The sequence below is a fragment of the Cryptomeria japonica genome, chromosome 5 (genome assembly GCF_030272615.1).
Source record: "Cryptomeria japonica chromosome 5, Sugi_1.0, whole genome shotgun sequence".
NCBI lineage: Eukaryota > Viridiplantae > Streptophyta > Pinopsida > Cupressales > Cupressaceae > Cryptomeria > Cryptomeria japonica.
The window spans coordinates 504768818-504784750 of NC_081409.1; the positions used below are offsets into that span (position 1 = coordinate 504768818).

At 34.3% G+C, this 15933-nt stretch overlaps 1 protein-coding gene across 1 annotated transcript; it reads right to left on the reverse strand.

The window, feature by feature from the left end:
* Positions 1-402: 402 nt before the first annotated feature.
* LOC131064886 (uncharacterized) lies at positions 403-12151 on the reverse strand. The gene is made up of 3 exons (XM_057999214.1): positions 11596-12151; positions 9059-9549; positions 403-1355 (listed from the first exon to the last, which is right to left on the reverse strand). Exons 1-3 carry the CDS (start codon positions 11612-11614, stop codon positions 489-491), a joined length of 1377 nt encoding a protein of 458 aa, XP_057855197.1. The 5' UTR covers positions 11615-12151; the 3' UTR covers positions 403-488.
* Between the last annotated feature and the right edge of the window lie 3782 nt (positions 12152-15933).

The following is a 15933-nucleotide window of genomic DNA, read 5'->3' on the forward strand; positions in this document are numbered from 1 at the left end:
AAGATAATCTCATGTGGGGTATAGGGGGGACAATGGGTCATACATAAATTGTGACACTCGACTACTGTTTGTCGTGTAAGACCCTGTCATAGTAATATGTTTTATTTAAAATAAGGATCCCTTGACTTCTAGTGGGTACAAGCCTGAAGAATCTATTGATGAATCAACAAGCATGGCACGCACTTGGTAAAAGAACAGTTGTGTTATTTGGTGAGAGGCAAAATAATAACAGAGATAAATTAAGAAGTAAAATATCATTTAAGGTCTTCAAATTGTAAATCACTTGGCAGTGAGAAAAATCCATTAATATAAACCGTCTCTTCTCACAAACTACAACTATTTGTAAGAGAACCCCTGAGCTTAAGAGATTTAAAATGTTGATTGCCAAAATGAAACAAGTGATAATCGGAATCAACGTAATGAAATTTCTATTCAACCAAAACGACAGTAAACAAAAATAGTTACAAGTTACATCAATTGCTCCATCATTAACCAACTTTATTTGGACGTGGCAAATTCCATTCTTCTGGAAGCTTCCATCTTTTATGCCAATAAATAGACACTCTTGACCAAACTGGAAACCCAAATTCATATTCTAGGGGTTCATCTGGGAGTCCATCCACAATAAGAGGCAACCAAACATTGCGAGAATTCCTCAGATCAGTTGGATTCCAACGGTCTGCCATAAATATAAATGTATCAGGAAGCCCTGGTAGCGGGAGAACAAATGTCCCCTGAGCAAAAAATGTTGTTGCCCGTAAATCTGCATTGCCACCCACGCAAGGCTTTCCCAGAGTTTCCCAGGGTCCTAGCATGGACTCTGCAGCATGTGCTAAAGCTTCATTTGGCGCCCAACCTGTGCATCCAGAAGTAACCATATAATATAACCCCTCGTGTTTAAAGACAGCAGGAGCTTCTCTGTGCTGACCCACCAAAGCCCTTCGCATGATTCTTCCAATATCTGTGTAGTCTTCAGTCAGGATTCCTATATGCAACTCACTATTGTCAGCTGAAGAGTAAATTACATAAGCTTTACCATCATCATCTTTGAAAACTGTCATATCTCGGCTATCAAAACCATGTGGTCGTTTGCTGCCAAGATACTGGAATGGCCCAGTAGGAGTGCTACTAACTGCCACACCAACAGAAGCTTTCGTGTAATTGGCATTGTCAATGTGCATCAACATTACGTAGGTTTTAGTGTGATTATTATAGATCACCTTAGGCCTTTCAAGCACATTGCTTTCATGAAGGTCGTGTGTTGTATTGTACTTTACAGATGGTAAAACAATCCCCTCATTCTTCCATGTCCACAAGTCCTTGGATGAGTAGCAATTGACACCTATTAGATCAACCTGAAATGAAATATTCAAAGATGAATGATTAGATGAAACTGCTTAAGGGAACCAAACAACTGAATAATCATAAAAAAAACCTGCCATACAAACTTCTGGCTTTGTTGATAGCCTTGGTTCAAGTCCATAGGAACAACATTGAGTCCCACACCCAGACATCCAATATTGTTAAAACCTTAAGTTAAAAAAACAAATTGTGTAAAATCAAGTGCTATCCAAGTGAAACTTAGAATCAGACACAACAGGGAAAAAAATTGAATAATGGTCAAAACTTCAATGCCCAGAGAAACAGTATAAAGTATCTGCAAACCTCTTAGCAAAAGTCCTGTAGGGGATGTATAGTTCTAAACTTATTTGATAATTTCTGGTTTATGAAAAATTGAATGGAAAAAGAAACGGGATCAGAATTTGCTACAGCTCCACAAATCTTCACACTCACTCTCTTGCTTCCATAATCTATAATCATTAATATGATACCCAAAACAAGAAACTAAATGAAAACAAAGTGGCAGTGGAGCAATCAATGCAAGTTGAAACAGGAAATAGAATAACAAACCACGATACCCCATAAAATCACTTGAATTTGGTTGAGTGAAAGATGAACAACATTACAAGGCAAGGCCCTCTAATATGCTAAATTACAAAATTCCCTGAATTAACTTGCAAAACCTTCTAGAGCCGGTAATCCATGCAATCATCTCAAGAGTCAGCATAAAACCACATTAAAGTGGAAACCAGGTGCTCTGGCTGCTGTTGAGATAGAAGGTAATGATTTAAGTGAGAGATGTTGATTCTACATGGAACAATAAATAGATACATTGTCGCTTCAATTTCAATAGTATGCTCTGCATCTTATGTTGATTCTCTGTGTGCATCACATGTTCCTTTTATTTACTTTTATCACATAATTATTGAACAAGTCCTAATTCACATATCAAGTACATCCTCTCTATTGTACTAAGTTCTAATGAGGGGAAGAGTGTTAGGAAAAATATGTATTACACCATGGTTTACGTGGTATATAAAATTTATTTGGGGCCAAATCTTGAATAGATTTAAGTAATAGTATTATTTAAATCTATAATAATTTATAATAATTTGCTAAGTGCTTGTTATAAAAACCACATACATTAAGGTTTTATTGGAAAGAAAAATGAAGATCAATAATATGTCCTGATTTATAGGACCTCATGTGTATAAAAACTCTTCAAAAACTATGAATAAAGTATTCTGATCATGAGTGAGTACAAGTTATCTAAAATGTTTGAACTTTGGATTACAAAGAGAGATTATCATTGCTGAACTAAAAATTGAGTCAAGTATGCTATGTGTTCAGTTGCAAATCGCTTGTCTAAACTTGATATGAATAAAGGATTTGATAGTAGAATGGATGATCCATGAATTATATTTAATTGAGCATTACTACAGGGAGTTGCCCCCTCAAAGAAGCCAGAAATATATTGTAATGTGATTCTGTTATTTCAAAGAAATATTATTCTTATGTTCTCATCTGCAGCATATATTTTCCATAGTTCTGTTATGTTCTCATTGTGGGTACGCCTAATGTATGGATATGATATTGGCCTTGTGGGGGTGTCTTAATGCTACCCCAAGGAAGCTAAGTTAAAAACCTTGGAGTGGAATCATTGTGGGTAATTAATTAATTAACTGTATTCTGCAAGCCTCAACTCTTATACAAACCGAGCATGAACTAATCGCATGATGTTGGATCCCTAGAGAGCTTAGAAATGGAGGTGAGCCACACAAACAGGACCCATGTGAACCTTGTGGGGTGCTAGTTATTTTATGTCTAGCTGTTGTCATTGTCAATAAACATTATAGCTGACCATTCTTTTTTTATCTTCCAAAAAACAAAAAATGTTGCACTAAAATTGGGATTTCCGTTGGTTATTTTGGATGAGCATTACAAATGTACCTTTTTTATCCAATATAATATGAAAACACAAGTTCAAGGAATTTAAATATGACTATAAGAACCCTATCACAGGTATATATAGTATTGAATCAAGCTCACTAAACAGAACAGGGATTAGCACACTAAGATATGATTAACTATTGTAGTGCACCATGTTTACATGTCGACCTCAACAACACTACACTCTTCTACTATAGCCTTGAAAATTTGAAAATGTTCTTTTAGGTATTTTCCCTCCACATCGGTGCAAATATGGTGCAATGCATATGGTATATGTTCATGGGACTCAGCATTATAAGAGAGAGTGGACCTATCCCTTCCTCCAGATCAATTTACCATTACCAAGCATGGTTTGGCATAAAATCACCTGTTTGGCATGGCTGTGCATGGTCTTCTGTGTACTTTCCTTTAATCTTATCATTGGTAAGACGGCTCAAATGCATTGAGTAACACCACATGCCCATAAAACTGAAAAAACAGTCAAGACAAAGACATATCAGTGATCTTAAACCAGCGTAAATGCCCACAGAAGTACTGCCCAGGCTCTTAGACGATCACAATTATTTTCTTATTTGACATAAGGAAGAGTCCAAATGCATCACTTAAGCATCATAAATGCATTGGGTCTGTATAGGTCTGTATAGGGTTGCAGCATGCTGTTTTTCCCTATAGTGGGTGTTTCTGTGTGTGATTTTCTAGATACGTTAACTAGACTGCTCCACCTGTATATGTACTGACTAGTATGCTAAATGGACTAATGACCCAAAATAGCTGACCAGGAAAACAGGAATAAATTGGCAAAAAATTGGCTCAATGCTCAGACATGTGTCAGTCACTTAACCCAAAATTTTGGAAATTTTACTAAACGAACTGTACAAAATCACAAATCATGTAGACAAATTAAACACAGCCACTGGCACTCACAGTATGCCAGGTCACCACTGACGTTACTTCTGACATCTCAATATCATGCATTGAATCAAACCCCCATCCTCTAAAGCCCCAATGGGCTAACAACTGGCAGACAACTAGCCATGCATATAGCAGACTTTGCTCTACTCTCAGTTACCTGCACTACCTCCATATGACCTGTCACTAGCCCTTAAGGGGTTAAGATTTTCTGAAGCGAATTTGATGAGGTGAATTAAAGATTTTTCCCAGCATCTTTTCCTCATGGAATCCACAAATGAAATCAGATGTGATCCATACAACCAAACATTATTTCCTTTAAAAATCTTTCATCTCTCATATAAGCAAAATCTAGCAACAGAAGAGAGCTACAAATTCAATTCTTTCACAACAGACTCCAATCCTTTCCAAATTTGAGAGAATAATATTATTCTATGAAATGATACAAATATACAATGATAATGATTAAGATTACAAACAGAGCCCCTTGGTATATAGACCACAGTGAGACATAGGATTACATGACTTGAAACATAAAGTGATAATTATGCTATGTGTACCCTCAGTAAACTTAAGTAACCAGTGTGAATAAGACCTAGGTGATAAACTAGTTAGGCAAAACAGAGCCCAGATAACCCTGTCAACTATGTTAAATTGGTCGGTGGAGACCAATCTAAAATAGCTTGTATCTACTTGCACCCCTTGAGCACTCATAACATGTCCTCTATATAGAATCTTTGTCAATCCAAACTCACATTTGGATTCCTTAGCATAAAAGGGCTCTTGCTCCAAATTCCCCAAAACATCATCCAAATGTTGTAGATGTTTCTTTCATGTTTTGTTGTAGATCAAAATATCATCAAAGATTACAAAGACAAACTTCCTCAATTGATTTCTGAATGCATGGTTCATAAATGATTAGAAGGTAGGGGGAGCATTAGTTAAACCAAAGGGCATAACTAAAAACTAAAAATGTCCAAAATGACATCAAAAAGTAATTTTATGCTCATCCTCTTCTCTCATCCATATTTGATGATACTCGGATCTCAAGTCAATTTTCAACAAGTGCACCGCTCAATGCAATTCACGAATTAACTTATCAATTCTAGGAATTGGATACCTATTTTTTATACTTTTCTTGTTCAAAGCTTTGAAATCTATGCACATTTGCATACTTCCATCTTTCTTTTTCACTGGGACAACTAAAAATGCAAAAGGGCTAAACTTCACCTAATATGACCAATCTCCAAAAGTTCCTTAATTGTTTTCTCAATTTCCTCCTTAAATCTTCTTGGATGTCTGTAAGGAGTAGTACTTACTAGTTTTACTCTAGTTTCTAGTTTGATATCTTAAAATCCTCTATCAAGTGAAAATCCTAGAGGAATGTCATTGAAATTTGTGCTATGATTGTTGAAGAGTGTTTGCATGTCCACATGATAAGCTCTCTTACTTGCAGTAGTTGTAAAGATTACTAAACATTGTGTTGCACCTGCCACTTGTCAGCTCCAAAAACACCTCTCCATTCTTTTTGATGATACAACTCTAGGAGCTCCATTAGTCATGCCTTGTAGCACTACTTCTTTGCCTTCTTATTTGAATCTTAGCTCCATAGTTTGATAATTTTAAGTAAACTCTCCCAATGAGTGTAGCCATTGCACTCCAAAAATCACATTGGTTTCTCCTATGCCCACCACATAGAAGTCATCTCACATCTTGTGTCTACCAAGAGCAATCTTCAATTGTTGAATTCTCTTGGTACATGAAATGGTAAAGCCGTCAACCACTATAACATCAAATCCATTGAGATTTTCTGTTTGCAACCATCTTCTGGCAACCAACCCTTTATCAATGAAGCTATGTGTAGCTCTACTATCAATTAGAACTATGATGTTGTGTCTTTGTAAAACTCCCCATACTCTAAAGGATGATATTTAGGAGCATTGAATAATGTTGCAAGTGCACCCCCTTGCATGTTTACCTTTCTCTTTTATCTCAGATTCAAGTTCACATTCTTCAATTTTTGGCTCTATTTCCTCCTCCTCTAAATCTTCATGAGAAATTACTTCTATGTAATGCACCTGACCTTTTCCCAAAAATTAACGTATAGCTTCCCATGGTTTCCTGCCATAAAAACATAGTTTGTTTCAGCAAACCTCATTTTTTGTCACTTCATCAAAACTACTATTTGGTGTTAATGCCTTTTGTTGGGGAAACCCTTTTTGAAAAGGTTTACTATTCTGACCTATAAGATGGGTTTTCTGAAAGAAGTTATTCTTGGCCACTAAAATTTCTAAATTCAAAGTTATTTTAATAGTCTCCTGAAGAGTTAATGGGTCAAATGCCTCAATCAAACACCTGAGAAGTTCAATTAACCCTTGAATAAAAAGAACAATTAATCTTCTTTTTGTGCTATCAGACACCACCACATAATTTTTTAATTCCTCCACATATGTCTCCATTATTCCCTACTGCTTTAATTGGGCCAGCTCTCTAAAATGAACTTCATGATCCTTTCTATGGAACTTTTCAATCAATCTTTTGCAAAATTCATCATATGTTCTGGATCGACTATGACCTTGGGCAACTAACCCATGGTATCACCATTTGTGTGTTGTGCCCTCCAAGTGTAAGTGACAAATTTGATGGTGTCCTCCTTGGTCATTAGTTTTAAAGATGGGTATGTGTCTAACTTTTACACCCATGCATGCGAAGTACACTTTTCAAAACCATCAAATGTAGATAGTGTTAACTTTCCTAAGACTTGTTGATGATCATGTTGTCCTGGTTGAGATCTAGGTTCAACTCTTTGGTCCATTTCTGTTTCTTTTCATAGTTGTGTAATTAATGAGAACCATCATTTCTTGAATCCCTGGTGAGGGATTATATTCTGCATACATGGCATGAATATCATCTTGCATTGGGCTTTGTGCTTCCCTCATGGGAACTTCTTCTTCCCTCTAAGTGAAAGTAAGACAGAGAGGTCAATCAATAGATCCAACCATGGCTCTCTATGTGTGACTGCTATTGGCTTCAAAAGAACTTTCCTCACTATTTTGATTATTGGCATTTACTGCATTGTTTTGTATTTTCTGGTTGTTGTGCATCATATGTAACATCTGCCCCATCATATCTAAGATAAGGTCAAACTTATCTTCAATATCTTCCAAACTTCTCTTTTCTCTTTCCATATTTACTTCGTATGCTTCAAATTCTAAAAGAGTATTTGTATCTCTTTTGTTGGGCCATTCCTTTTGAGATTTTCTTAGTCCCGTAGTTGATACTTATTGACTCTATCACTCAACATGTATAAGAATAAAATCTCCCAGACTAGAAAGATCCAGGAAGATCCAGCTCTAAATTCACAAGAGTAGAAATCAAATCATAAAATATCTTCTCAATATGCTCCTTCCTTGTTTGATCTCTGTTAAATACTTTTTTTATCCAATGGTCACAACGTTTTACATGCCCTTTTGAAATTAAAATCAATCTTTAATTGTGACTAGTAATACTATTTAATCCTAGCTGAAATAGCATACTCTCTTTGCTAAGTATATTGCCCAGAGCTTCATGTAATTGCTACTTTAAATTATTTTCTTCAAAGTGCTGGGCATACTCCTGCGATTAATCTTACCGCTTAATTCTTTTTTCTCATATTTTCTGGAAGAAACATTTTCCTAGTGATTTCTTCTGCTGCATTAGTTTTAAAGCATATATAGACCCCCTGATCATGTTCACAGGTTGTGGATGTCATTGTTATTAATAGCAACCTGGTATCTTAGACATAGTTAAGTTTGAAGAGGGAACATTACACCCTACAACAGCTACAACTGTGGGCAATGACTTTCTCATTCCTTTCAGTGGAAAGAGCATGTTTTTACACAGCTTTAACGTGTTTATGCATCTCATACAACACCATCACTATGTTGAATGTTTTAACGTGTTGGATGTTAAAGGTAGTGAAGGTGCCATCTGCATAGTAGCATAGATCTTTCCGTGTGAGATCAAAAGTTGCCACCAAAATGACTTGTAGTAAACAGATTGTTTTGTTGATGATAAAGTATAGCAAATGGCATACAAAACATCTTGCTAAAACAACTTTACATAGTCTTTTCTGGCAAGTCAAAAATCTGCATTTAGAATATTATGATGGAAAGAATTCATGCATCACCATCAATTCAATTGTAAGTGGATGGCTAAATACATGTTCAACCACAGCTTGCACTGGATTATACATTTTGCAATTAAGCCCTTTATAAAGTGCTATCAATTACAACGGATTATGTATGCATACATATTTCCTTTAAGAGACTAGTAACGCATTTCCATTCATAAAATGTAGGTAAATCAAAGGAATGAAAATCATCATGTATCTTTAATCTTACGAACTGTCTCTCATACGTTCATGACTGTTATTTTTATGTAAGTTTAATGAAATTTAAATGGATTTAGAAGCAAATTAAATACATAGAAAACAAGGCAATCTAACAGAATCTCGTTAAAATGAATTCTAGAGGCAGAATCTTAGTAAAACCCAACATATTACACGAAGATTGGATCTCAGATATAATTGAAATTATGGGTAAAAGACATATCTTCTAACAAAACAACTTTAATGATTCCCTCATAATCAAGGAGTACGGAACAAAAGTTCCTCTAAAGCAGGGAATTCTACAATCAGCTGGGTTAAAATTATTTTCTAAAGCCTATGTGTAGTTGCAACTCTCTATTCTAGCATGTCAACATTGACTAACACATTCTCAATTGAGCTTAATTTAAAGCAAACACGGGACAATGCAAAGATGATAAAAAATTTAGAAACTAATCCTACAAAACAAACAATAGATACAAATTAACTCACCCGTGCAGCACCCCTCTTGTAAGCACGATAGGTTTGGCCATCTTTGTTTTCTCCATACCAATAAAAGGTCCCAGTTTCTTCAACATATAGAATGCCACCACCATGTGCATGAATGGGCTTACCATCAGTATCCCACCATTCCCTGCCTGGATAAAAATATCCAGTGTCATTTCCATCACTTGAAAGAGGATTCACGGCAAGACTTCTGTCTGGAAAGAGGAAAGATCCTCTAGCAATGTTAAAAGCATCATGTACAGGAGAGACTTTTTTTCCCTTGCGCTTTCCAGAGCTGGAAGGAATATTTTTGCTCCTTGGCTTAAATCCATACCCCTTTTCCTCAATCTCTTCAATCTCCCTATGCAATGGAAGACGACTGACTTGTGTTTGAAGCACTTGGTTTTCAGATTTTGGATTTAGGGCTGTGTGAATATGAATAATAACTATCCATGCTACCATGCCCCATACTAAAGCAGAAAATGAGCACTTGAATCCTGCAACACAATCAAAAATAATTGAGCTCCCCTTTATCAATACCTCTTCTTTCCAAAAATTCCATCTGAACATTAGATAGCACTCCTGTGAACAAAATTTATCACCATTGTATACATTCATTTGTTTTTATTAAAGGATTTCTAGACTGCTAGTTACTACAATATCAGTAATTTTAAGCTTGAAGTTGACAATGACCAGGAGGATATCTATTGTACAGTATGATCAAAATTACCATGAGTGAAAAGGTCGGCAAATTCAAGAGGATGAGACTTACCAGTGACTAGGATTTTCAAAAAAATTAAAAGGTCTAGGAAATAGGAGAACACAAAACTTATTAAACTTCACATATCTCTGTGAGAATCAGATAACATGCAGCATAGTATATACAAATAGAGATATTCTTCATTGTACAAAGTTCATAGATCATACCAATTCAAACTTTTATCTAAATTGTGGCTATGGCACTAACCTTCTAGATTAAACATCTGGGAAATCAGAACTGCCTAACTAATCTAATTCTACTTCATCATCATCCCCAGTAAAACGGTTTTTACCATTTTTTCTGAATTTCTTTTAATTCTTTTTGCAGTTACAAAATCTGGAACAGGACAGTTCAAAAAAGCTGAAAAATATTGGGTTCGGACAACGCATAGACAAGTTCCGGCAAAATTTAGCTATGACTACGATGGGACCATAGAAGAATCATAAATAATTAATAAAAGCATTTTATAGCACTACAAAGTAGGCATTCTTTACTAAGAAACAAGTAGATTCTGAAATTCATGGGTATTCTCCAATGTATTATTAAGTAGATTAATATAAATTCTGATGTATCCTCTGCTAAAGTAGGCATTTTACTTAAGTGCCTGTCGCAGAGGATACTTTAGCCACTCTCTTCAATCGCTATGATGTCTGATGTATTTTTAAAGTCCCCATGACCACCTTTGGGTATAAATGAACATTAATATATAATCATATTTTGGCAGTAGGCAAAACGTTGAGAAAAAATCAGCCATCCACAAATATTTCACTATGATTGTAAAAGAAAGGACAAAAACAAGCAACCAAAGATACGGCTAGAATCTACACCTAAACGTGAAATTGGGAAACAATGACTTCGACAAATCCGATAATACACAATCTCATTTTATATTTTATCAAAGGGTACAAAGGGCATGTTTTAAAAAAAGCTTCACCAAGTTAGCTATTTGTAATAGTATTCAATTAGCATGACTGAAACTAAGGGTTGACATAGCCCAAAGGAGAAAAGGGCCAAAATGTGAAATCGATGCTAAGGTTTGATTTGATTAACTGAGATGATAAAGGGCTTCAGTATCCCACTACACGCAAAAGGTGCTTGTTCTCAAAGAGATAAAACCTCCATCAGAGTTGGGCTCTTCCTATAGTGCTCGATTAGCACGACTTAAAACTACGGGTGAACATAACCCACTAGAGAAAAGGGAAAACTGAAAGGGAAGCCAAGCATCCAATCAATTGTAGACAAGCAAAATATACGAGCGAAAATAAAATTCGGTGACAAAGGTGAAATTGGATTTCAGTGACTCGGACGAGAAAAAACCTCATTTTCTATTACTCAAAGGTAATGTTTCAAAAGTGATAAGCTTCCACTAAAGTTAGTATTTTCCTACAGTACTCAATTAACATAACCCAAATTTAAAGTTAAATAGTCTTCCACTAGAGCCCCAAGTTTCCTTTTACTCAATGGGCCCGAAACATTCATGTCCATAAAGAGAGAAGAAACCTCCATCAGATTAGGGGTTTTTTTAATTTACACAATTAACACGATCCAATAGCAAACATAGCCCTCAAGAGCGGCGCAAAGATACAAAAAGCCCAGTTTTCCCGAATTTATAAATCTGACCGATCCACGAAGCTTGCTACATATCAGCAGGCATTTCGTACCACATACAGCGGATAACTAAAATATGGAAAAGTCCTAAAGTTTTCATAAAAAAAGTTCCTGAAGCTTTTAAGAAACTGAACTATAGATCTCCGAACAAGAGAAATTGGAAGGTGGGTGTTACCTGGCAATGAAGAAAGCATTGTACTTTCTCGGAAAAGAAATGGGTATTTTTTCAATCACATATTGAGATCATGAAGTCTCTTCCCAGTGGTGTTTATGAAGAGTCGCAGAACGGGAAAAGCCCAACAATATTCTCGAAACTGCACTACCAAACATCCATTTCAGGTGACCCAACCGTGGGTGAAATTTGTTGTGTGCCTGTCCATGTCGAACTACTGTTAGTGGGGAAAGATATTTTGTCCCTCCTTCTCTTACTAATTAAATCACCCCAAAAAATAAAAGCCAGGCTTCCATTTCTTTCAAAAGTGGCGCTTGCGTTAAATCTAGCAGGTGACTTAGTTCTGAGGAGGAGAGGTGAAAGTATCGTGGGGGATAAGTTAACAATAACAATAACAATAATTTAAGAAACAGAGTGAATCGGAGGGAAGAAAGCGACAAGGAAACAGGTAACTAGTCATTAAAGTGCGGAGAGCACTGCCCACCTGTTATCCAAATGGTTTTAATATGCAGTGGTTACCTACAAAAATACTACCTAGGTGTTAGGAACGGAAACGACAACACTTCTCTCAACTGTTATAGAGTTTGAATAAGAAAAGGTTATGATTGACCCGTCCTTTGCCCCCCCCCAAAAAACCCCTAATCTGATGGAGGTTTCTTCTCTCAAAAATTTTATTATATAATATTAAAGTGTTTATATTTACACAATTCATTATTTTATTTAAGTCTTTAGATTTTTAAATTTTATGAATGAATGGTAGGCATATTTATTTGCTTCTTTCTATTAAATGTGATTGAGGTTTAATATCAATTCACAATTAATCAAATATAAGAGTTAACAGTTAACGAGTAAATATTAATTTACTAAGAATTAAAAAATAAATAGTTAAGAGACAATAAGAAAAAAAAATTCTCCCATGATGTTGACTTTGATTTTGTTAACTAATTGATGTAGTATAAAAATTATTAAAATCTAAGATTTAGTTCTAAAATTAAGATCATAAAATTGTGAACAAGGTTATCAAATATTTCTATTATGAGATATAAGATCGCATTGAGCAATCTAATTTTGGACAAGGACATACCATGTGACCTTGTATGTTATCAATTCAACCTTCTATATGTGTTCATGTCATTTACAAGTATCTTTGAGAAAGGAATTGTGTTGAAAAACATAGTAGGGTTTGTTACATGCATACATATATGCATACTTTATACAACTTTAAAGAGGTTTGGCTACTATTTAGAAAACAATCAATTATATGTTATCAATTCAACCTCCTGTATGTGCTCATATTTTTTACAAGTATCTTTGAGAAAAGAATTGTGTTAAAAAATATACTAGGGTTTTTTACATACATGCAGACATGCATACTTCGTACAACTTTAAAGAGGTTTGACTACTATTGAGAAAATGATCAATTATATGTTATCAATTCAACCTCCTATATGTGCTCATGTTTTTTACAAGTATCTTTGGGAAAAGAATTGTGTTAAAAAATATACTAGGGTTTGTTACATACATGCATACTTCGTACAACTTTAAAGAGGTTTGACCACTATTGAGAAAATGATTAATTATATTATTGAGAAAATGATAAACTATATAAGATTAAGAATGACTTAAAACTAAACTAAGATTGAAAGTAATACAATGTCTATTTTAAATGTTAATACTTCAAAGGGATACTTTGATCTAAATGAACTAGGATATGTCATTAAACATGTGTTCTTATATGCACAAATTGAGACTTTCGGTGTACAATGCAACAAGATAATGACAATATTTCAAGAATATCAACTTGAGAGCAAGAAATAGGTCGACTAGGTTGCTTCATGTATTGTCTAGTCCAAGGACTAGATCACACCATGTGACTTGCCCCATGAGAGGAAATTTCGGGAAAGGTGATTGGAGAGGTTGAAGTTACTTATGATTGTAGTAAGTTTAGTGGTTTCAAGATGATTGTCAAGTAGCTTGCCAAATGGGTCAAATTAAGTGTTAAGACAATCTATTTACAACATCTACATAGAGTGGTGTAAAATGTATTGACCTTTAATTTTGATTTTAAATACAATGATATATGATAAAATAACTATTGATGCAAGTGATCATTGTGCTTTTCTATTTTTTACGATGTACAAATTGCAATAATCAAACAATTATTAAAAGTAAAAGTGTTTTTATTGTATGACCAATTCTTAAACTAAACAATTTTTTTTTCCTTTCTATAATTGAAGTTTATATAAATAGTGCATAAAAAAATATTTTTCTTTTAATAAATGAGCTAAAATAAGGATTTTGAAAATAGAAAAAAAATATATAATTTTAAAATTTTAGAGAAGGTAAGTATAAGCATTAAGAAATTCTAATAAAAAATATAGAATTTTCATGCTTTTAATGATTATTCATCTTAAATTTGAAGAGTATGCAATAGCATTAATTTTGATATTTGGTTATCATTTGGTTGTTATGTTTTATATTAAATAGACTATCATACATGGAACTTAATGAATTTAAATGTGTTTAATTAGGAAAAGCTTGTCTATTCAAATTTAGCTAACAAAATCCTAATTTATGAGAATGCAAGTTAACTCATTGAGGACTAAAAACCATATTATTGGGAGAGAAAAGATATTGGATCCATTCTTTTCAGAAAAAAAACACAAAAGAGAAAGAAGATAAGAATTTAAAGAAACTTCAAAAAAATAAAACAAAAAGAGAATTCAATAAGATTAAAAACTTATATCAAAATAGGCTAATGGATCTTCATTGAGTTTAATGTTAGGTTTAATTCTGTTGTAAAAAATTTCATGTTAAATGAGTAAATTGACTAGAATCTCTAAGTAGGCTTGTATTTGTTTAAAGTGTCTCTAGTTTATAATTCGTAAATTTATTTAAAATATAAAAAATATTTTTAAATCAACTTGCATGATGGAGCAAAGGCAAAATCATGATTTTATGGAAACATAAGTTTGTGAAAGGTAGGAAGTATCGAGGATTGATCTCTACTCCAAGGAAGACCACTTAGGCAGATTCGCAATCGATCTATCCAAGGAAGTAGATGATGATGTATGTATGTTGGAGGATTCAGCTATCATTTGTCGATTTGTTGGCCCTCGATTTTCAAGAGAAAATAGGGTCTAGGTCTTTAAAAGTTGGAAACCTTGAGAGATGATGAAATTTATTCCAAAAGGGTTCTTTGTGGCTATCTTTGTTTCTCCAAAAGAAAGGGAAAAAATTTGTAAGGACTGGTTGTGGATGATGGCAAATTGTTCTCTATATAAGTCAAATTGGTTTCCCAATTTTAATTCAGCCAAATTAGACCCATATGATTGGCCACTTTAGCTTCAACTATACAATCTCCTAGTTAAATACTAGTTTGAGGACTATCTTGTAAAGATCAGACAATCTCTAAGAACCTTGATATATGTGGATGCTATAATTGTTGAGAGAAACTCTTATATGTATGTGGGAATCAAAATCATAAATGTTAAGAAAATTTTGGAGGAGATCCAATTTTGTGTTGATGGTGTTTATTAGGTTCAAAAAAATGAAATAGAGGAGAAATTATTTTGTATGGGATGCCATAAATGGGATCATAGAGAATACTCATGTAAAATTAAACCTAGGTTCACAAATGTCTGGGTACAAAAGGGTTAGAGAAAGTCTGCAATTTAGAACAACAATGTCCCTTTGAACAAGTGTGGTGCTTTTGATAGTGCAAATGTTTAATTAAAATCAAATATATCGAAACAAGTAGATAGGTCATTTCATAATATAGTAAATCAACCACCAACTATAGAAAACATAAGAATTAATCAACATCATAAGAGTAGTAATGATTAATAAGGTGTCACTCCCGATGGGCCCAGATGAAACTGCATAGGTTATGGTGGTCAGTTTGATTCAAAAATAATTGAATCCAATGAAGACAAGGAGGATTATTTTAAGGATAACATAAATGGGTTGGGGGAGGACATGGATGGTGTTCACTTAGAAAATGTTGACTCAAAAGAGGCTTTTGTTAGAAGGAGGTGAATTAGATATGGTCAACCTCGAACATATCAATTAATCAACATCAAAGTTGTTAGGAAAATATCATAATGGCAGAGGAAGAAATCCAATAGGCAAAAAAAGAGAAAATGATTCTTCAAATATGGGTTTGTTGAGCATCGAAGACTTCTTATCGAAATCCAAGGGAGACAAGGCCTCCCTTGGAGAACAATGAAGGTCATTACTTAGAATGTCACAAAAGACGTTTAATTAAGCATCACTTGGAGAAGATGGCAGCAAATATTGTTCTTGTTCAGAAAACTAAGATTAGCAAGACTTAAGGAGTGA

Excerpts from the sequence above, each read along its gene's own strand:
- LOC131064886 (XM_057999214.1), bottom strand. Across the intron at positions 1,356-9,058 it reads ACAAGAGGGGTGCTGCACGG|GTTGATCTAATAGGTGTCAA; the intron begins GTGAGTTAATTT and ends ATTTCATTTCAG.